Source organism: Trypanosoma cruzi, genomic scaffold (assembly GCF_000209065.1).
Source record: "Trypanosoma cruzi strain CL Brener 1047053517159 genomic scaffold, whole genome shotgun sequence".
Taxonomy (NCBI): Eukaryota; Euglenozoa; class Kinetoplastea; order Trypanosomatida; family Trypanosomatidae; genus Trypanosoma; species Trypanosoma cruzi.
The window spans coordinates 152,906-174,445 of NW_001849566.1; the positions used below are offsets into that span (position 1 = coordinate 152,906).

Here is a 21,540-nt window from a genome sequence, read left to right on the forward strand (position 1 = left end):
CAGCCGTGAAAAAAGCACCGCTCTCCATACGTGGATCCATGCACTTTAAAGCCGAGGATTACTGCAGTTTCCCGTGCCATGGAACCACGGGGCGTGAAATCCATGGCGAACGATGGTGTGCGTCTACGTGAATGAGGAAAAGACAGCAGGAACGAGCAGCGAAGGAAGAAATCAAGTATCCATTTCGTCCCACTCTTAATGATGCTCACAATAAGCGTATCGAGTCAGTGTTGACATTAAAGAATTACTCACGCTACGAGCAGGGTTTGCGACGGCGGAAAGAGCAGATGGCGAGAATGAAAGAGGAGCAGGATGCCATAAAAGAAAATGAAGAGGTGGAGCGAAGCACGTTTCGTCCCAAAACAACCCGTAAACCGGAGTATGTAACAAGAATGGCTTCCAGCTTTGCTCTCGTCCGGCAGCAGTATGGAGAACTGTGACAGGCTTGAGAGGATGGTGTTTCTGTGCGTGCAAAAACGTGGGTATGATTGGAGTGGTTGAAATGACGGGCCAGACTTTAACTTTTGTCATCATATTCAAGTTTTTTTTGTTTTTTTTTTGGTGTTTGCCGTTCTCTACATGGCTACTCTTAAGATTTTTTTCAGCTTTACCTTTTTTTTTCCCATTTGAAACTTTTTTCTTTATTTTTTCTGTGTTGCGTATTAGTTTAGAGGACGCGGGTAGAAGGTAGAGGGGCATCGCATTTTTGTTCGATTTGTTAGGGCTCTGGGAAAGGTGGTCAAAATTAGAATAACCGATTTTTTTTTGCTTCTGTTTCTGTTTCCCCCTCCCTCAATTTGGTTGTGTGTGCGTCTAGGCGTGAAAGAGGAAGTGAGGGAGAAGGAAAGAATGAAAGAAGAAGAGTGTGGCAAAATGGCGGAGCAGGATGGCGCCAGCTCACCCTCGCCGGATTTTCAGGTCGAGGCGCTTTCATCTTGTTGCCTCTCTCGTGCAGGGAGCGAGGCTCCTCACAGGACACGTGAATCTCTGGTGCCTTCGCCGAGATCGTGCCACTCCTCTTGCACAGGAAGCGAGGCACCACAACGGCGCCGTAGGGGGCATTCCTTGCGCAATCCTCCTGGTGCAACACCGAGAGGGGATGATAGGACCGCGGAGTTTGATGACGCGGTAGGAGAGGGGGTAGCAGGTGTCTCGGATAACAACGGACGTGTGAAGAAATTTGGTGGTTGGGTAAACAATACGTCTTCATTTTATATAGGAAATGATGGAGGCAAAATGAACGTGATTTCAAAGGCAGACAGACATTTTGCCCGTTCCAAAGAGGCGAGTGAAATGGAAATGGCTTTATACCACTCCGTACCCTTTGCGGGTGGATCGTTTACATTGCTGCAAAAGCTACACTATCCTTTTGATGTTCCGGAAACGTTAATAAATTTACGTGCCAGAAGTTCGGTTCAAGAAGGCGTTGTTGAGAATGCCGAATATGAGGCGACGGGAGAACTTCAAGCTACAAACGGTGTAGAGAATGGTGCCACTCGCAGTGTTGTGAGGAATGATATTGAGACAATAGAAAGCTGCGTCAGCGCAATGACGATGTGCATGATGCCTGACCCAGTTTATGGTGCTCCTGTTCTCGCTCTATGCGTTGGGGACGCAAATGGTAGAGTGAATTACTCGGAACTGGATGTGTGCCACACGAGGAGCGCACAGTCCCTGTCATTGAATGCACAAAAGAGCAAATCCAACGCCACTATTGGGAGTTCCAGTCAAACGGATCCGGATCTGATTAGTTATGACGCCTCGCTCCCTTCTGATCATTCTTTTCTGTACCATGATAGTGCTGGGTTTCATCGACCACCTCTGCGAAGTCACGGTCACCAGGCGTACGTGCGAGAAATGGACTGCCTTACCTCCGTAACAATCTCCCAGGCCGTCAAGTCTGTTTGTTTCTTGACGACCCAAGATTCCCCACATACTGTTAGCTACCTGACAGCGAATGAGCGTGACATCAAACTATTTCGGGTTCAGCGCGAGGGTTTCACACCGTTTCACGCTTTTCCTTCCATGGAGGCGGTGGTGGGGAGGCGCCATATTCAGGCACGTTATTTTCCTCCTTTCTCACCCCCCTCTATTATTCTCCCTGTGCGTGTATTTTCTGGGTGTCATTTAAATGTCATACAAGACCTTTGCGTTTGTCCGGATGTTCATTCCTTTCTGAGTGCAGATGACTTGCAGGTTTTCTTGTGGAACTTGGAAAGTTGCGACTTGTCAAAAGGGATGTGCGTCACGGACTGTAGGCCTCTGTCAGGGCGTATGGATGAGGTGGAGGAATTAGTGACTTCCATTGCCTTTAGCCCTACTCACAGCTCCATTTTCTTGGTCAGTAGGAGCTCTGGATTTCTTGGCATTGGCGATTTGCGCCAGTCAATTTCGGGGTCTCAATGCCAGTATACCACCTCCATTCGCGTTACGGAGGACGCAGCCTTTCCTATTCCCGAGCAATACAGTGACATTCTTTGTAGCATATCTGGGGCAAAATTTTTAGGTCCTCAACATGTTGTCACTCGTGACTATCTTTCGTTGAAACTCTGGGATTTGCGTCGACCAGATGTGCCATGCTCTGTTGCGCATGTCATGAGCTATGTGTCACCGTACCTGGATGTTCTTTACGAGAATGACGCCATCTTTGATCGCTTTCCCATTGCGGTGGATCACGTTTCCGGCACCGTCGTTACCGGACTTTATGACGGTGCTGCGGCGGTCTGGCAACCTCTTCATAAGGGCCGTGCGGCCGAAAAAGATCTCTTGGCCTATTACCGTGTTGACCCCCAAGCGTTACTCTGCGAAGTTGAAAATGGGGGTCGCACGAATGTGGAAGAGTTGAGCGCGTCCTTGGAGCGGGACTGGAGGACGCCGGCTGCGAGGGGGATTGGTGAGATGCCGTCGCTCAACGTGCTGCCGACACCTGTTGCCAAAAAGGTGACGTGTGCTTCCGTCGCCGATGGAGGGGAGAGGTTTGCTTTGACTTGTAAGGACGGACGGTGTCTTTTTATTTTTGAGCGGAAGGCCTTCTGCGATGTTTCTTAACATCAGCTCGGCTCCATGGGTCAATGTCGCTGTTTTGCCGTTTTGAATTTTACGTGAGTGATTTAGAGGGATGGCGTTAGCTTTGAATTATAAATTTGACTTACTCTGTGTGTGGATTGATGAATTTTTGTTTCTGCATTTTTGTCATGCTTTTTTTTTTTACTTTGGAAGGTGGGACTGTTGGTTGGTGCTTTTTTAAAAGCCTTTCCTTCTCACACACGACAGGGAATAAATCAAGAAAGAAGAAGAGAGAAAAAAAAAGGGGGAAAGTTCTGGTGGACGAGAGAAACGGGGCCTGCACAAGTTGAGGAAGCATGTTATCTAAAAATGTGGACTACTTTGATGGGCTTCGCACATTCCCTCGTGATGCCAATGCGCTGCGTCACCACAGCGCTCGCCTGAACTACACGCTGCAGAAACGGTACAACATCCCGTCGGAGGTGGCGGATTTGGCGCTCCAGCCACAGAACACGGAGGATTTTGATCGTTACTACCGAAAGCAGGTGATGCGCATAATGGCTCACTTCAACGCGATGACACAGAGGCAAGTGAAGGTGAAGGTGGATCCTCGTTTGCCGAGGGGGATGCAGATAATCCGCGGCAGCAATGCGACTGTGCCACTAAAGTCTGGGAAGACGGAGAAGACGACGTCAGACTGGCGTGCTGCTGTCGCATCCCCGTCGGCAAAAGTGAACAAAGCCGTCTCGGACCACCACAAGGATTTGGATGGGATGGAGGCAAACCGTATGATAACTCACCTACAGCCAGAGGGGCAGCAGACACCGCAAGGTGTCTCACCGGTTCTTGCAGCGATGATGTGCGGCTACACCGTAACGGACGGGAAGGGCACCGTCTCATCAGACGACCGCTCTACCGTTATTCAATCGTCGACGAAAAAGTCATGTAGGGAAGTCCTTTTTGGCACCCCGCCGGAGTTTAAAGGATTTACTGCGCTGATGGAGGCATCCCCGGCGGATTCCTTGATGAGTAAGTCACCTCTGCTTTTTTGAGACCATGTGTGTTTCAATTTGTTAGAAACAGAAGAAAGGGATATATATATGCTTCAGTGGGAAATTAAAATACTGCACTAATATGCGGAGATGTGTTTTTGTTTTATTGAAGGGTGTTATTTGTACGACTGTTTTTTTTTTTTGTTACAATAGACGCACTAGAGGGATGACCGCCTTGTGACGGTTTTGTTCAATTAAGGCAACGGTCATTTGTTTTTTGTTTTAATTTGTGTATTCCAACACTCACTGTTTATTGTCTGATTTTGTACATATATTTTTCATTGTTATGAAAGGCCTCTTCTTCCTTTGCCTTTTCTTTATCCATCAACAGGCACACACTCTCTTTGTGTGCGCAGTGAGTTCCCCTGATGCGACAGGAGATGAGTATACATGTATACATATTTTTATATGTTGTCTCTATTTGCTATTCTTCTGTTTGTGTTTCTCTTGCTATTGCTGCAGCAGCCGCTACGTGCAAGAAAAATGGGACTGTTGCTTGAAGATGAGGATTACACACCCCCACTAAAGGCCAATAGGGTAGAAAGTCACACACCAACAACAACAACAACAAAGGCGGCACGAAAAGGGGAAAAAAGGGACGTGAGTCTTTCAGAACGTGAAAAGAGGCACGTTTCCGGGAGCTACACCAAGAACAGTGGGGACTTATCTGCCAAAATTGGGATTCGACTCCGTGGTGGAAATGGCATTGAGAAGATGGACGCATTTGCATTTGGTTTGGGTCGATCGCCGGTGACATTTGCCGACGCCTCGCCACTTCGGGTGCGAGGACGTTCCAGCACTAAGGTTTTGCAGGGCTCTCTTAATTTGTCCGACACCCAACGGGATCCACCACCGACGGTCGCGAAATGTGTCATGGCTTCCTCGCAGGACATTTTAAATACGGTCGAAACTACACCGAATGCCTCGTCGAACTCAACCACGACACAGATGACGTCGTCAACCCCTTTTGACACCTCGGACGGTACAACAGGCTCTGCGGCATCTGGGAACCCCGTGTCACGCTCACTGTTCAGTGATGGGGCTGCGATAAACCCTGACATCGCCCTTTCAGCCGTGCAGACGGGTGTTGAGGGTAATGAGGCGGCACCGAAGCCGAAGGTTCAGATGAAGCTTTCAGATTTTTTTAATAGAATGGCATGCACAAAGAAAAGTGAGTAAAATGCGGCTGTTTTAACTATTTTTAAATGCTGGACGAATATCTGTTTTTATTTTTGGTGTACGCCCCACCTGCATGGAGATGGGTGCCTGCATTTCTATAGAACGTCACTGAAGCACATAGAACTCCGATCACATTGACAGCAAATTGAATGAAAAAAACGAGAGAAATTGAACGAAAACAACAATTAAAGGGACACATTGCGAAGCTATCGCTTTTTTCCTGTTGTCGCTTTGCTTCATATTGCAAAAGAAGGAGAGGCAAGGAGTGAAAGAAAGAAAGAAGGAAAGAGAGAGACGCCTGCCACGAATCTTTTGGGGCTGAGTGCCCCGGTCACACATGCATTACTTTTGAAACCTGATTATATAAATATATAATTGTGTGAGTGTTATATCTATATTAATTTATGCGTATGTTTATATATTTTTTATTCGCTGGACTCTGTGGATGTGTTTTTCCGCTGCTTTGTTTGGGGAAGAGACGCCATTAGAGGGGAGCGAGAGTGACGGATCACACCATAGGCTTGCCAACTCATCTTGATTAGTAGAATGGCCGCCCTTCGCAGCATTCTCTCAAGAATGGAAGTAAACCAATTCTGTTCAATCGGATCCGAATTACTCAGCGGCCCGCTTTCTCTTTCCCTTGAAAAGTGGGAAGCGGCACTAGAGGCGCTGGAAAAGGCCAAAAATGATTCCTCCATACTTCCGGCCGTGGCATCCTTGTCGATTGATTCTGCGAGTACGTCTGTGCGTCACTACCACAATGTCTACTCTAAATGTGTGCGGTTGATGGTGATTCCTCTCCGTCGTTGGCAGCAATGGCGTGAGGGACTGTGTTTTTTCATGGGCGAATCATCCGGGGAAGAGGCAGCGCCGCTTGCCACGTTGTGTCGTCAATGTCTTGTTTCCCAACAAGAATGCTTTGCCGTGGCCTTTTGGGGATGCTGGTCAAGTGTTGTCATCCGCCTGGAGTTGCACATGACGTCTCTTGCTGCTGCTGCGGCATCTGAAGTGGGAGTAGAAAAGAGCAGTGAGAATGGCGATGGGGAAGTGTCTTTCGAGGAGGGAGAAGAAAAGGACGAGGAGGAGGAAGGAGTCAACACTGAAGATGTTGACTTATCCATTCTTCGTCTCAGGCGCCGTTGCTACACTGAACTCTACCAATTTCAACGCCTTGCTCATGACGCCGCACACCTCTTTGGCTCTTACGCAATGGTTGGTAGAGCCGAACGCCAGTGGCTCACGGACACATATCTGCTAGGGCGGGATGAGAAGGCAGCGGAGGCTCTTGTTCGACGCAGTTTTAAACGGGATTTTGGTGTTCCATCCGCTGATCTTGACAGTGGGGTGCTGCTCGATGAGTACCATTCCTTTGAGGTAAATGAAGGCAAGGAAAAGGCGATAGCGAAGCGGGCTCAGGACACTCTCAAGGGGGCGTGGTGTCTTAAGGCTCGTGATGTCTTTGAACACGAGATGAGGGCACAGAACGAGAGAACTTCAAAGGAATGCGGGTCCGATAATTCCGGGAACAATTCGTGTGAGCTGCTTGTCCGATGCCTAAGAGAGAAAGTGGGGAGACCTGACTTGGCTTTTGCTATGACAATGCGCCGTATTTTGGAAAACGAGCCTTTTCCCGCAAAGGTGGATCTTGCGCGTGTGGAATTTGCCCTCAGTCTGTTTCTGCAGTGGTTTGAGAAGTACACGCACGAGCGGCACCATGGCGAAATCCCACTCTTTACTACTGCAGACCTCTGGAGTTTTGTGTTGGAACGACATACAGAACTTCTGAAGTGGGTAGTTTTTCATTACTGTCATGATGAAGTTGTGGCGGATTTGTCGAGTGCCTTGGAGGCCGTGAAGGCAGTGGGTTTCTCTGCTCGGCATTGCCTTGATGTGTATCTTGCCGCAATGGCCTCACGGCGTTTGTCTAATGATGTAAGGAAACAGTTTGAGGAGGAAGCAAGAAGGAAGGTACGCAATTGGATGGAGCATACCGTGGTGAATACATTCCTTAGCGCTATCCAATCCATTTGCTCTGAGGCAGCTGCAAGGGTGGCCGCAACTGCCGCAACTACTCCTTCGTTTGCTTTTTCCCCAGAAATTATTTCTGTTCATATAAATGTTGCGAAGGCACAGTTGTTGCTTCTTTGCGATGCGGCATTCTATGCGATGGATGCAAGGAGAATATTGCTTCCAGTTGTGGACGCCGGATTTAAAAAGATGAGTGCACTGTCTGTGGACACCGACCTTTCTGGCTTGTCGTGCTGGACTTTTTGTATTCTCGGTGTGTTGAGTTGTCTTCGCCGTTCCGTATGTTGCTTGAGGGATGGCACTTTAGCGACGGACGATTTGTTTACCGCACTTCATTTACACTATCGAACCCTGCAGCGGTTGTCACCGAGCTCTACGGCTGACCTTGTAACGGATGCGTGGATTGATTTTCTTTCTGGTGAGGGAAGAGGTGCAGTTGTGGGTGCTCGTCAGGGGGGAATTTTTGACATTACTCGAGTACGGCATGCTTTAATTAATAACGATGACATCGTGGAAGGATTTGGAAAAGAAAAGGGGGGAAAGCGGCTGCGCGATGAGTGAATGTACTCTTGACGGACGAGTCATTAAGGCCGTTTATTGAAGCGAGTCAAATGCTTGTGGTTGCCCGATGAGAGTAAACAGGATATCTGACGTGCGTGCATGTATGTGTATTTGTATATATATATATGTATATAAAACTCTCTCTGTGTGTGTATTGTTTTTATTTTCTATTTCCAGGTTTAAATATATAAACGTTATGAATTTATGCCATTTACACTTTTTTTAAATTTATTCTTGTGTATATGCATATGTATGTATTTACGGAAATAGTTTCTCAAAAGGCAGCTGTGGCAGATTTTCTGAAACTCTCTTCTCTGCGTGTTGGTGATGTTTGCTGAGGTTGAGTTTGAGAACGAGGGCGGTGTCCTTTGTTCAGCTGAGAGGAACGGCCCCCATGATAGTTCCGACGAGTCAAGGGACAACATGACGGCTGGGGTTGTCCGCATGCATCGGCCAGGCGAGGTGGGGTTTTCGTGTGTGGCAGGCACGGCCGATGACGTAGAGTCAATTCACGATGCCCGGCTTATGAATGGCGATTCGTGGTTGGGCAACGAATGTCACTGTGTGCGTTGCGAAACCGTACGTGTCTCCACGCAGTTGGCTAAATTGCGCCGGAGGAGCAGTAAGAAGGCGATGGTTGTAGTGCTGCTTGATCTGGACAACTACGGCTTTAATCAGTTCAGGTCGGTCCCCACGAATGTGCCGGCGAATGGGGGGTTTGATTTAATTGAGCACATGTATGTATGGTGTTTCTTTGGTTCCTGCTTTTCTCGCTACCACGGTGAATTCCCAAGTGCAGAGAGTGTTTGCCGGAGCATACCTCGAGAAGGGACGGATACAAAATTCAAGCAGTCGGTTGGCAGAAGACCAAGTGTCTGGCAGCGGCTTGTTTCGGAGGGCCGATGTCACTTTACTCCATGCGGGGGCCAACGACAGGGGGCAGATGGCGTGATTCTGCAAATTGCGCGGGCGATGACGCACATGCCGGTGATTGTGCTGAGCGGGGACCGTGAAATGCTGCAAAAGGTTTGCGTCAAACGTCGTCTTGTCGGAAAAAAGGCAAAACGTGAGGTTGTCGAGCGCGATTCCCCTGGTAATGTGGATATTATCAATGTTTTGGAGCATGGGAAGCGATTTCTGCCTGTGTGGAGGGAACTGGAATCTAAGATCCGTTGTGTGGCATGTCAGTGAGGCGGCATACGGTTTTACTGGGGGGCAGAGACCGCAATGGAGGTGTTTTTGTCGCCAAAGTTTATTGAAGAAAAGTCGAAAATAAGAACGGCAACAAAAAATTGAATCTTCAACCACATGTATCCGCTTCTTTGTAACGATTTCTTCTACATGCATTTTGTTTTTATTATATTCTTGATTTGTTTCCTTATTATTATTTTCCGGTTTATTTGTAGGTAGGAGGGACAAGTTCATGTCTTCAACACGGTTGACAGAAGTGGAGAGCAAAATAAATGAGGTGCGCCATCGCCTGGCGAATCTCAACCTGAGTTTTCAGCTCGATGAAGACGCCGCTCGTCCCTGCGAAGTTCACGCGGTAAAGGACGATAAGCAGAATTCACCCGTGCTGGTGGAACGCGATCTCAATAGGAGCGTCACGGCGAAGAGTGCAATGCCCGCATCTACTGGGGACATGAACCGCCTGGTGGAGTTGGCCAGGCGGGAGGCGGCGCAGAGAGACGGCAATCACCAAACACCACAGCCGAACGGCCGCAAGGAACGTAGGAGGACGACGCACTTTTCAACGGAGAATTTGCAGATTGGCCTGCAGGGACACACGTATTATGACCCGACGCCGGCGGCCCCAACAACAAAATACCACGTGAGCACGTGGGCGCCTACGGCGTCTTTCCAGCAGCAGCCTGCGGGATCGGCGGGGAGAGCTTCATTATATTCCTCTCACGTCCCCACATCGACTCTTTCTTGTGCTGGCCACCGTTCCAATGTGCCTGCCGCAGCAGCCCCAACGCCACGGCCGACTTCGGGGTTGGTCGGCGGGTTTGATCCACTTCAGGCCGTTCAGGCTCGTTTGCGGGAGAAGCTGCGGAAGTCGGCTGCAAGCAGGAGTCCGCTTTCCAGTCCAGGAAGTACCGAGCAGTCACCATCCCCAAAACCGCAGGAGTTGTGGCAGACTGGCCACTCTGGAGCTCTCACATGTGCTCCCGACGATGCATCGAACGAGGTGTTGCCCAGCACAAAGCAGACCGGGTTGAAAAAAACTAAAGGGGAACAACAAGAGCAGCAAAATGTGGAAGCATCCACCCCTAAAATAAAGGGAGCGACCGATTTCATTCGTAACGCGAAGCAACGGTTTGCATCGCCAGGCTCACCGGGAGTGGCATCGCTGTCGCAGTCTTTTCTGGATGGCAAAGGGCATTGCCAGAACCGAGTTGCCTCCAAACCGCTGCCGAAGGATGTGTATTCACGCTCTTCATCTGCTTTCCGCAGCGAAAGTTTTACAAATCCCTCGTCCCAGAAGAAATCTGTCCAAACACCGCGTCGTCCCAGTTCTGTTGCTTCCCGACAACGGAGTCCTTGTCAAGTTGCTCAGCCCGCACTTCCACGCAAATCCACTCCGCAACGAACAGTGCTAGATGTATTGACGGGTGCGGAGGTCTTTGCACTGATGCGTTTGCGTGGCATTATTGTCTCTCGTGGGGAAACAGGGGAATGCACGTTACCCGAAACACGGTGCCACTCTATTTACCTTTCACCAGATGAACACAAGCAACTTCTTGACCTCCGCGCAAACCTTCGATTACGCCACTTCTCCGTGAAGAAAAAAGGCGACAAGAGTCAACCAAGTGCACCGAGGTCTGTCTCTAGAAAGTCATCCTCAAAGCCATTGCCGGTTCGTCGATCCTCGTCTGCACTGCATGACGCACCAAAATGGTAGTATTAGATCACCTATTGAGATGCATCCTTCTTGGCTAGATAATTTTTATTATTATTGTTACTATTAGACGCTCAGTTGAACAAATATTGTCAATTAGCCTTTTCTTGGGCACTGTTTGCGCTTGCCGATTGAAATGAGCAAATGCGAAGTTAACGTCTTTGTTTGGTGTGTTATTATTATTAATAAGTTCATATATTTTTTGTTTTTGCTTTTTTAATTTACGGCTTTTTTTTTTTTTTGCTCCAAGATATTTATGCTGTTTGGAACCACGGGAGCGTTGCTGCTAAGAAGCTCAGTTCCCTTGAAGAATTTGCTGCAGGAACCCTTCCTTCGTGGGGTCCGAAAAGCAGTCATTTCAAGGAACACCTCCCAGGAGAGCAAAGGACACGATGGACCGCATGCACGCGCTGTGGGTCGAGAGGGTCCTTCTTATTTGATTCACAATAAACATCAATTATCACAACTACCGTATGGATCTCAATTCTCTGGCGGAAAGAATTCTTCGACGAGATGTTCATCTTTGGTGAATGAGCTGCCGGATTTTATGGAGATTCCCAAGCCGCATCAGCACGATGAATTAAAGGAAAGTGGGCAGAAAGTTTGCGCCGAAGAAAATAAAAAACCAGAAAAGAAGTGGCTTTCTGTAGAGAAGCAGATTGTACGACAGCTTGCCTTGGATGGAGCTTCTTTGTTTATTGGCGGTGATGCCGGGACAGGAAAGTCCTTTTTACTGCGTTGTATAGCCGAATCACTTGAAGCGAAAGGTTTAACTGTTTTGGTGACGGCGTCTACGGGCATAGCCGCTGTTGGAATTGGTGGGAATACATTTCACAGTACATTTGGTGTTCCTGTCACATCTGACGATGAGAGGGATGCATCCACGGCTGGTGCTGCACCTCACATTTGGTACGACACCGAGTCATTGGCAGTGCCGGATGTTATCATTGTGGATGAGGTGTCACTTCTGCATGCTGGTTACATCGAGGCGTTGGATTTGGCAGCACGCATGGCTCCCGGTAGATCACAAAATAAACCATTTGGTGGAATTCAGGTCATACTTTCTGGTGATTTTTTGCAGCTTATGCCCGGTCGCCGGTGGTCTAGGGGTAACCCCGAGCGTCTCTTTTGTGCGGGGGTGGAAAAAAAAGGCGTCATACCCACCGGAGTGACGCCGGAGATGGAGAAGCTCACCGTTTCCCAGGAAGAGAACTGTGCACTGGGCGTTTCGTCGCAGCATCCTCAACGCGAATCTACTCTTCTTTCTGTGAAGCGCCGCCACCAATTGCTTCGTTTTTATTGTGACCGTCCGGTCTATGAAAGCGCTACTTTTGAACATTGCCTGCTTCATTTGCAGCTTTCGGAGCCGGCGCGTCAGAGGGAGGATCCAGAGTATCTCGAGGATCTGAACAAACTGCGTCGTGGGATTCTGACTCACCGACTTTCACGTTCTGCCGTGCATAACCCTGAGGACCCTGATGCCATTCGACTGTTTCCAATTAAACGTGCGGTGACGGCGTTCAATGCTTCAAAAATGCTTGAATTAACCGGTGAGGAACGTTGCTTTAAGAGCGAGTTTCACGTGACAAGTGGCAATGGGGCAACGTCATCTGCGAGGCGTTCCACAAGTGGCGATTGCAGGACCTGTCCCGACATGCTCGTTGTTCACTTCCGCAACAAACCGATGCGCTCTGCAAATTGGCGTCGGAAAGCAGAGGAGTTGATACGTCAATTCTGTTCGCAGTGCAAGCTAAACGGCGCTGTACGAATTCTGATACCACCCGTTTCTTCACGTTACTCGCATCATTTATCCGTATACGTTTGCTTTTTGGGGCCGACAAGAAGCGTGGCATCGAGTTCGATGGCCGCACTGCGATCCGCGTTTGACGATAATTTTCTTGCCAAATCCAAAGAAGCTGCAGCAGCCCGGAAACATTGGGGAACAATTCTTTGGGAGGTGCGAAAGGTCGACTTTTTGAAACGTTTCCTTCTGTTTTCGCTGGAGCGCCGATATGCCAAAGTTATTCAACGCGACCAAGTGCTTCAGCACAAGCGACTGAAGGTGGGATGCCGCGTCATGTTGCTGCGTAATCTCAACAGAAATTACGTCAACGGCTCGCTTGGAACTGTTGTTGGCTTCCAGCCTCTACACCAAGTTGAACATCTTCTTCCGACGGGCCTGAAGGTTCTGCTGCCAGCGGGACAGTATGCCGCCTTAAGCCATTTGAAGAGGCACTCGAGCCACAGACATACTGCGGCGCAGAAGAAAAAAGGTACCTGCAACGAGGGCCATGGTGGGACGATTGTTCCAGTCGTGCGAATGGACTCGGATGGCAAAGAGGTGGCCATTCCGTGGGTCTCCCTTCCGTTGCCATGGGAGCAGCGTGAGGGATTTTACGCGGTGCGAATCGTAGCCATGCCTCTTACTCCGGCGTACGCCTACACCGTTCACAAAGTTCAAGGACTAACGTTTGATCATTCGGTTCTTTTTGACGGAAGCGGATTTTTCCCCTGCGACCATCTCATTTACGTTGCTGCGAGCCGCGTAAAGCGCTTTTCACAGTTTCGAATGATCAATGTTTCTCCCCGTATGGTGTCCGTTCACAGAGGTGCTCTGCGTTTTACGTCCGGCATTCCTTCCGTGTCTGAGGCAGCGAAGAAGTGGGCAGCGTGGAAGAGAACTGAGAAAGGAATGGTAACATCACAGTCCTCTAAAGAGGCTGCCACGTTGTCTACGCCTCCCTCTGATCTTTCTTTGTTTTGTGCCGAGTGGAAGCTGCGTCCTTATGGACGAGCGAAACAGAAATAGAGTTCATGGTTGAATGGTCTGCAGACACCAGGACTATTTTTTATTTTTATTTTTTTAATTTTTCCGAGCTGTTGATTTAATAACATTTTTTTTTCTTTTCGATCTGGGGCTGGAGATTCTCTGTTCTTATTTATTTATTTATTTTTTTTTGCGCGAGGAGCCGAAGAGGGTTTTTCTCATCTGCTTCTGTGGGGTTCAATATTGCTGTTTCCTCATTTCTGCGTGAAAGCGTCGAGTGAATTGAAAGGGACATCAATTTATTTTTTTCTGTTTTTTTTTTTTATTATTCTGTTGTTCCTGTTGTACCCTCACATATCCGTCAATTTTCTTTTTGTGTTTGTGTGTGGCAATGCATGCAACTGCTGTGAGCTTTTTTTTTTCTTTTGCCGCTTCCCAGTATCCCTGCAAAGGGCGAACAAAAATAAAAGAAAAAAATGGTGGGGCTTGTGAAGTTGGACTGCGGCGTTCAGCACTACGACTGGGGGAAAGTTGCCGCGGAGAGTTTTGTGGCGAAGATGAAGCACGAGACGGACGGAACTCGTAAGTACGCGGAGTTGTGGGTTGGAACGCACATGAATTGTCCCTCCCGACTATTGTCCGGGCAGCTGTTGGGGGAGTACCTCCGCGATCCGGGTATCGCCAACAGTTTCTTCTCACCAGAACATCAAAGCAACGTGGAGCTGCGCAGCAATGTGCCGTTTCTCCTCAAGGTCTTGTCGGTACAGACGGCACTTTCTATACAAGCGCACCCTAATAAGAAATTGGCGGAGAAGCTTCATCTCGAGAACCCAAGCAAATACAAGGACAATAACCACAAGCCGGAGCTGATCGTGGCACTCACACCATTTGAAGCTCTTTGTTGTTTTCGTCCTTTGCAAGAAATTCTTTCTCTTGTTGAATCTACGAAGCCGTTGAAGACGCTTCTCGGGAATACCGCCGTTGTCTCAGCAAAGGAGAGCGAAGGTGATCTTATTGAGGGCATGATGCGTGTTCTGTACAGCCTGAACCCCGAAGTCCACACGAAGGCTCTTCGAGAACATGCGGCAGCTGTCAGTGCAAAGGGCGAGGCGGCTTCCACGGAAGATCGTCTTTTTTTGCGTCTTATGTCTCAATATCCAGATGATATTGGTTGCTGGATGTTGTACTTTCTTAACTATGTACAAATGGAACCTGGCCAGGGTCTGTTTTTATCAGACAGTGAGCCGCACGCATACCTGTACGGGGATGGCGTGGAAATCATGGCAAACAGCGATAACGTTGTGCGTGCTGGCCTGACTCCAAAGTGGAAAGACGTTCCCACGTTGCTGGAGATGTTGCATTATAATACCAATGGCCTGGAGCGGGCAAAGTATGAGCGTTATCGCGCTGCCGAGGGAGAAGCATGGGAGGTGCAATGCTATTCTCCGCCGCGTAGGTTTACCGAATTTTCCCTCTACCGCTTGGAACACGTTGCACAGAAGGCGAGCGAAACTTGTGTCAATCTTCCCAACATTGGACTGGGCTTCTGTTTGGGCGGTGAGGGCGTTGTGAATGGGACGCACGTGGCGGAAGGCGACTGCTTTGCCGTTCCACACGGTCCGTTGAAGTGCGAGGCTAATGGACGGTGCGTATTGTTTGTTGCCTCCACAAATGATGGCTTACCGGAGCAGGCTCACATTTAGGCGCAGAAAGGATCCTGAACGTTGTTACTGAATGGTCTTGAAGGCGGGAGGGAATTGAAGGAAGCAAAAAAAAAAAAGCGTTTTTTTAAATTTATTTGGCCTGTTCTCGCAAATAAAAAAAACAACAAAAAAAACGAATGTCAAGCGAGGGAGGCCACAGGAAGAAGTGAAAAGGGTCAAAAGAGAATTGCGGCAAAAAGATAAAAGGAAAAGTAAATGTCATTGAATGGAGAAGAGCGTCCTGCAGAAAACAGCGTCGTTTTTGAGTATTGCCTCTTTTTTTGTTGTTGTTGTTGTTGGATGGGGGAGAGAGGGGAGGGGGCTTGTGGGTATGTTGCGGTGTTGGTACGTGTGCGTGGTGACGGAGTGTCGGCCGTTTTTTTTTTTCGGCAGTTTCATTCTTTTTAAAATTATTTATGAAATGAAATTATTATTTATTTTTTCTTTCAATTCTTGTCTGCGCGTGACTGGCAGCGTTTATAGGAAAGTGCTGACAAACGCATTCATGGCCTCCATCTCAAATCAATCCAAGGAGATGCGTGAGAGACACCGCCGCATGTTGTGCGAACTGCTGCGGCTGGAGGAGAACCAGGAATGCATGGACTGCCAGGCGCGGAACCCGATGTGGGCCAGCACAAACTTGGGCATTTTTATCTGCCTGCGTTGTAGCGGACTGCATCGACAGCTCGGTGTTCACGTGAGCAAAGTGAAGAGCTGCACCATGGACTTGTGGGAGCCGGAGCAGGTTGCCTTCATGCGTGCAATGGGCAATGGCAAGGCCAAGATGATCTGGGAGGCAACTCTTCCCGCAGACTACGTAAAACCGTCCGAGAAGGAAGATTCCGGGCTGCTGCTCAAGTGGATCCAGATAAAATACGAAAAAAAGAGGTTTTACAAGCCCTTGGACGATCCAGCAGAGAAAAAATTGGCGGCCACATCGGAAATGACCTCAACAGGGGCAATAGACCTGGGTGGGATGCAAATAAGAACACGACGATTGAAAAAGGAAGAAGTTCTGAAGAGACAGAGTCAAGAGTGCTTGGGAGATTCTCAAAAAGAGCAAGGCGAACGGCAAAGCAGTAGCCAAATGTCACCGGAATTGGAACAATTATTAATGACTTTTAACGCCAACACTGAATTAGGGGCTTCAAATCGTGATATTGTTTCCGACATTTTTGGAAATTCGCCTTCTGCGGTACAAGAACATCAGAGAGGCGGCGGCTTTGATGTTATGCTGGGGACATCAAACACCATAGAGAGGGATTTGTTTGAGACGCCTAGCTGTTTTACCACGCATAATACCGCGGTCAACACCGTTAGTGCAGGTACTTCTGGTATGCCATCTGACTCTGAGAGATGCGCCAAGGCAAGTTATGATATTCTGGATGATTTTTTTTCTTCTACGGGTGTGTCTGCGCAACGGCAAGAGGAGGCTGTGGAGGAACCCCGGGACGGAAGTCGGTTGTTTTCTTCTCCCCCACGAGCGAATGGGTGTACTGTCGGAACTCGATTTGATCCGTTTGAACGAGTATTTTCTACACCACCGCCACCGCCATCCGAAAAGTATTCGAACGAACAGCAGCATCTGCTGTTCCCGGAAGGAGGGACGGTGAATGGGGAACAACCCACTCTTTTATGACAATAGATGCGGACACGACTGCAACAGCACGTGAGGAAACTGCAGGAAAAGTTTGCTTTGATGATGAACCACAACATTGAGTTCCTGGCGTGTAATTCAACAGGAATAGACGTGCTTTTTTTTTTTTTTTTAATTGTTGTTGTTGCTGCAGTGCCTACTTTCAGGTGAATTTGACAAGAGAGAGGAGCTCAAGGAAATGATGACAATATAGCCAATTCTTTGACTTTGTTTCCACTCAATTATTTGTATGAGAATGAAGTTGTGTTTCTGCATGTGTACCCTTGCCCTTGTTTTTGTCATTTTTTTTAAACCCAACTCTTTTTTTTTTCTTTGTTGTTGTTTTCACCGCGTGTGTGTGTCGTGCGTCGTGACGGAGGTGGTTGCCCAGCCACGCCGCGAAGGGGGAGAAGAGGGGAGTCGGTAAGAGGGACATTTTTTTGTTTGTTTGCATTTTTTTTTTCTTGCAGGCGTTTTGGGCAGATTTATTTGCAATGGAAGACGCGGCACAGACGAATTCGCAAAGTCAAGAACAGCAGCAGCTGCAGCAGCGTCCTTCCTCCTTGGGGAGGAAGCGGAAACCGTCGCCCTTTTTAAATAAACAGCAGCATTTGCAAAACACACTGCGCTGCGACTATGTCCTTTTGTGGTACGAACGAGACCCAAAATCGCCTCCTGGTCAGTGCCCAAACTTCTTGACCGTTGGGGACCCCATTCCGGTCTCGCTCTCGCATCACGTGTTTATGCAGATGGCGTTCGGGATACTGAAGGATCGGTTGATGTCTGCACCGTCTCGAAATAAGTCTGTCGAAGTGGAGAAGGGTGTTGGAAAGGGCGATGTGGCTTTGGAGTCGCCTTCTAGAGAGGCGGAGACACAGACATCGGGGATACATGATGCTGCGGGTTCCAGGAACAAGAAAACTCCGACATTGCATGAGCAGGATGTTGTGGCTTTGTTTTGCTTCTTGTGGCAGTATGTTTCCAGTATGCTTCAGTCACAGGCGGAGGCCCTTCATGCCTTTCGAAGAAAAAATAAAAATGCCCCAGCACCCAAAACGACCGTTCACATGACAAAACAGCAGCTGCGCCTACAGATGGTTTTGGAACATGGCGTGGATGTACGTCAGTTTCTTGGCGACGGTCTTTTGACATCAAATGCTGTGAGCGAGGCCTACTGCAAAAGACTCATGACCGGAAAAGTGATGGAGGAGGAGTTTTTAAATCAACTTTCCAAACCTGCGGGGATGGCGCAGACTTGCTCCATGATGTGAAGTCAAATGTGGATTGATTGTTTTTTTTTTATGTTGCCTGCAACATCTTTTTGTTTGTTTGTTTATTTTTCCTTGTGGGCCATGTATCTTCTTTTTTTTTCTTTTTTTTGTGTTTGTGTGTTTTGTTTCAATGCGTTGTGTTCGTAGCATTGGCGAGGATGGGAGCGTTATTGTCCCCGGGGGACGTCACTTCTCACGATACGTATGCGCCTTGGAAAGAGAAATGTACTGTTTGGCGTGCGGTGAAGTTTTGCTCTGGCAACTGGACCTCTCAGGCAAGAGGGAGAAATGGGCAGCTCAGTTGAAATTAAGGGGCTTGCGTGATAACATGTTGCTTAGGCAGAGAACCAATCCTTTTGGGAGTGTCTTTTTTGCTTTTGCTTCTGGTTTTCTTTTTTTCTTCTTCTTCCCCACCCCATCCTTATCACTACTTTGAGGTTTGCGGAGAAAATGATAATTTGCCTTTTTTTTTATTATGGACTGTGCCGCATTCTCTTTTCTTAGGGGCATGCAGGTGACTGCTCACAGGGTGCGAGAAGAAATATATTTATTTGGCCATTTATATTCTTCTGTTCCGTTTTTTTTTCTTTTAGTATTATTTCGCTTCTTTTTATTGTGTGCATGCGGTTGTTGGTTTGGGTCGAGGTGGGTGCGTCTTTGGTAAGCGTTTACACGGATGATTGATTCCCCGCGGAATTTGGGAGTGTTTTTTCTTTATTATATGTTAATATCTATAAATTTTTTTGTTATTGCGGGTTGCTTTCTTGTAACGGGAAGTCGGTTGTTTTTAGTTGATCCTGTTTCTCCGCATATGGTCCGACTGCCTCCTCAGCAACAGGGGTGTGGTAGGCGGGCAACTGCGGCGCGTGTTTCCAATGCATCGGCGCCGTTGCAGCCGCCAATTGTTGCTGCGGCGCAGGTGGCGGCTTCCGCATCGTCGGAGGCGTCTGTCGTTTACTGGCAGTTGCTTGGGGCCTCCGCTTCACTCCACCAGGGACCGCTTGGCGATGTGGTCGGCGTGGTGCCGTGTGGTACTGTTATTCGCGAGGTCCGGCGGTATATGGATCCATTCGGCAGTTGGTGGGTTGCGTTGAAAGCGAGTGAGGGAGATATCCTCTGGGCACTTTTATCAACAGAGACGGAGATGGAAATTAGCGAAGAGCATGCGAGATGGCAGAAAGTGTATAATGAGCGCTTGCTTCCCCAGGGGTTTTCTGAGACGGACCGACAGGAGGAGGCACGTGTGCTGCGCCGTGCTGTGATCCCGGTGGAGATGAACTCAAAGGCCGCTCCATCAAAAGACTTTGCCGTACACGATGTGCGGGTCTTTGAGGAGTGTTGGCACAATTTTTCTGCCGTGACCAACAGAGGACGGGACTGGAATGCGGAGTATCAACGGCTTGTGGAGTTGGTCCTCTTTGAAAAGTGGGAAAAGAGTGTTTCCGCCAGTGAGGAGCTACAGAGATTTATGGGACAATTTTTGACGGCGGCCGAGGAGGCGGCGCTCAGCGTCATTGCAGACATGTTGCGTCCCTCCTCAGGTCGTGTGGCGAAGGGACCGATATTCGGCAGTGTAGGGTCGTTTCTTTATAATAATCTTCTCGTGAAGCTTGCAATTGATGATGGTAGTGGAAACACAAGGGGAGACACACATGCGTGGCGACAGGCGTCACAGACCCTGCAGGCAATGCGTCTTATTGCATTGGAAGGCCCAAGGCGGCTTCTTTACTCTCCTCCAAGTGCTCTTATCACCTTCACAGGGTTTCGCTGCTCTGTGATGGCTATTCCTCCCGTTGAGGTGAAAAATATTTTGTACCTCTCGCTGGAGGAGCGGGGAAGCACTCTGGACGCACCGGAGTTTGTCCGATCCCAACTGATGGAATTGGGCCAGGCGCTTAATTTGAAGCAACACCATCTAAGGCCAGCCACGGGAGATGTGGTTACACTGACAACGCCTCTCGGTATGGCTGTCGTGGCGGGCCGTGACAAAAGATTGTATTTGATAAACGCATCGCGTCTCATTCCGGCATGTGTTTTTGTTACAAGTACTGAAGCCGACGCCAACGAAGCGGTGATGCCGCGTTTTCGGCCCGAATTTCTTCTTTCATATGGAAAACCTTTGAGCTCTGACTCTTTTGTGAAGGACGCGGCAACACCAGAAGATAACGCTGATGTGGTGGAAGCAACAGAGTGGATCCGGGATGAGGTGATTCCTGCCGTTTCGGCGATGATTGGCTTTCTTCGGGCAGTTGATGTCCCTCGGCAAGATCCAGTGGAGTGTAGGCTGTGCTCTCACACAATGGAGAATGAGCTACGATTTGTGGTGTGCCATAGTATAGACATGTGCTGTTGTATTTGTTCTCACTGCTACACGCAGCGCTTGTCGGAGGATAAAAAAGACAACCTTCTTTTCTGTGATGCCGTGAAGTGCGATACCGCGGCACGGGGTCCGAAAGGACTTTTGATCGAGCCGCCCATTAACTCCATCTTTCACGCAAATGGACTTAACATGCGTTTCCTTCCATTTGTTTATTACCGCCTTCCGCATGTTTCTCGTTTTGCTGTGGCACATTACTTGGAGATTGAAATGATTGCACGGACTGCAGTGCGTCTTCTTCGGGACAAACTCCGTCGCACCGCGCAGAGTGTGGATGAGGTGAAGATTGTCTGCCAGGAATTTCTCCTGGGGCTGCTGCAGTCTTCAGGCACCAAGGCAAAGCATTTTTGGGCACATGAGTTGGGCCCCGCGTTGGAGAGTTTATATGGCGTGCAGATGCCGTTTGACACGTCGGAGATAGATGTCGAGCTGCTCTACCACCGTGTGGCGCAACTCTCCGGCGTTCATCTTCACATGGCGAGCGTTGCCTCCCTTCACACGGAGAAACCTAATCTTCAGCTTGCAGAAGTGAGGCCGCTGATCAAGGTAATACATCCTCCACTTTTGGTTGACGAAGCCTCACATGAGAAGAGACGGGCTGCATTGCTGCAGTGCCTTGAAGGCATTCTTCTTTTTTGGATTGGCTTCTCTGCAAATGGCAACGACGATGGCGATTTTGATTCCGTACAACCGTTTTACATGACGGAGAGGGAGAGTTGGATGTAAATAATTGTGTTTATTTTCTATCGGACGTCTTGCAATGATTTAAGTATTTGTGGGCGACTGGGAAATACTTGCGTAGAACGTGGCATTGACCCCACAAGAATATTTCAACTGCTCTTTTTTCACCTTTTTTTGTTGTTGCTGCCTTTGGGGGTGGACTGTCTCTTCTTATGAGAGTTGTGGTGATGATGATGATGGGAAGTTAATTCTCTTTGAATGTTTGTTTCGTCGCCTTCTGCCCGTCTGTGGAGGGAACTGGCTGCCTGTTCTTATCCATGTAGTTTTCGATTGTCTTTTCTTTTTTATTTTGATCATAATAAATTTAATGCCAATAT

The 21,540-nt window shown here is 48.6% G+C and overlaps 11 protein-coding genes and 1 pseudogene across 11 annotated transcripts, besides 10 other annotated features; all 12 read left to right on the plus strand.

Moving 5' to 3' along the window:
• Positions 1–440, plus strand: Tc00.1047053511717.10 (annotated as a pseudogene; the record flags this gene model as incomplete).
• Positions 1–7,960: a sequence feature (heterozygous, non-Esmeraldo-like haplotype).
• On the plus strand, positions 850–3,048 carry Tc00.1047053511717.20 (hypothetical protein, conserved; the record flags this gene model as incomplete). The annotated part of the gene is made up of 1 exon (XM_809549.1): positions 850–3,048. One exon carries the CDS (start codon positions 850–852, stop codon positions 3,046–3,048), a length of 2,199 nt encoding a protein of 732 aa, XP_814642.1.
• On the plus strand, positions 3,363–4,058 carry Tc00.1047053511717.30 (hypothetical protein, conserved; the record flags this gene model as incomplete). The annotated part of the gene is made up of 1 exon (XM_809550.1): positions 3,363–4,058. One exon carries the CDS (start codon positions 3,363–3,365, stop codon positions 4,056–4,058), a length of 696 nt encoding a protein of 231 aa, XP_814643.1.
• Positions 4,449–5,237, plus strand: Tc00.1047053511717.40 (hypothetical protein, conserved; the record flags this gene model as incomplete). The annotated part of the gene is made up of 1 exon (XM_809551.1): positions 4,449–5,237. The coding sequence occupies one exon, from the start codon at positions 4,449–4,451 to the stop codon at positions 5,235–5,237; it is 789 nt and encodes a 262-aa protein (XP_814644.1).
• Positions 5,505–5,530: a microsatellite.
• On the plus strand, positions 5,784–7,826 carry Tc00.1047053511717.50 (hypothetical protein, conserved; the record flags this gene model as incomplete). Its single annotated transcript, XM_809552.1, has 1 exon — positions 5,784–7,826. One exon carries the CDS (start codon positions 5,784–5,786, stop codon positions 7,824–7,826), a length of 2,043 nt encoding a protein of 680 aa, XP_814645.1.
• Positions 7,922–7,960: a microsatellite.
• Positions 7,961–9,287: a sequence feature (haploid, Esmeraldo-like haplotype).
• On the plus strand, positions 8,154–9,017 carry Tc00.1047053511717.60 (hypothetical protein, conserved; the record flags this gene model as incomplete). Its single annotated transcript, XM_809553.1, has 1 exon — positions 8,154–9,017. One exon carries the CDS (start codon positions 8,154–8,156, stop codon positions 9,015–9,017), a length of 864 nt encoding a protein of 287 aa, XP_814646.1.
• On the plus strand, positions 9,250–10,731 carry Tc00.1047053511717.70 (hypothetical protein, conserved; the record flags this gene model as incomplete). Its single annotated transcript, XM_809554.1, has 1 exon — positions 9,250–10,731. One exon carries the CDS (start codon positions 9,250–9,252, stop codon positions 10,729–10,731), a length of 1,482 nt encoding a protein of 493 aa, XP_814647.1.
• Positions 9,288–9,729: a sequence feature (areas merged during assembly that could not be assigned to a particular haplotype. This can correspond to areas where the two haplotypes were merged or to regions with more than two copies in the genome that were merged during assembly.).
• Positions 9,730–21,540: part of a sequence feature (heterozygous, non-Esmeraldo-like haplotype) that runs on past the window's edge.
• On the plus strand, positions 10,985–13,537 carry Tc00.1047053511717.80 (PIF1 helicase-like protein, putative; the record flags this gene model as incomplete). Its single annotated transcript, XM_809555.1, has 1 exon — positions 10,985–13,537. One exon carries the CDS (start codon positions 10,985–10,987, stop codon positions 13,535–13,537), a length of 2,553 nt encoding a protein of 850 aa, XP_814648.1.
• Positions 13,572–13,600: a sequence feature (AT_rich).
• Positions 13,664–13,687: a sequence feature (AT_rich).
• Positions 13,972–15,198, plus strand: Tc00.1047053511717.90 (phosphomannose isomerase, putative; the record flags this gene model as incomplete). The annotated part of the gene is made up of 1 exon (XM_809556.1): positions 13,972–15,198. One exon carries the CDS (start codon positions 13,972–13,974, stop codon positions 15,196–15,198), a length of 1,227 nt encoding a protein of 408 aa, XP_814649.1.
• Positions 15,425–16,837, plus strand: Tc00.1047053511717.100 (hypothetical protein, conserved; the record flags this gene model as incomplete). Its single annotated transcript, XM_809557.1, has 1 exon — positions 15,425–16,837. One exon carries the CDS (start codon positions 15,425–15,427, stop codon positions 16,835–16,837), a length of 1,413 nt encoding a protein of 470 aa, XP_814650.1.
• Positions 15,600–15,641: a sequence feature (AT_rich).
• Tc00.1047053511717.110 (hypothetical protein, conserved) lies at positions 17,329–18,105 on the plus strand (the record flags this gene model as incomplete). Its single annotated transcript, XM_809558.1, has 1 exon — positions 17,329–18,105. One exon carries the CDS (start codon positions 17,329–17,331, stop codon positions 18,103–18,105), a length of 777 nt encoding a protein of 258 aa, XP_814651.1.
• Positions 18,782–21,208, plus strand: Tc00.1047053511717.120 (hypothetical protein, conserved; the record flags this gene model as incomplete). The annotated part of the gene is made up of 1 exon (XM_809559.1): positions 18,782–21,208. One exon carries the CDS (start codon positions 18,782–18,784, stop codon positions 21,206–21,208), a length of 2,427 nt encoding a protein of 808 aa, XP_814652.1.
• Positions 21,537–21,540: part of a microsatellite that runs on past the window's edge.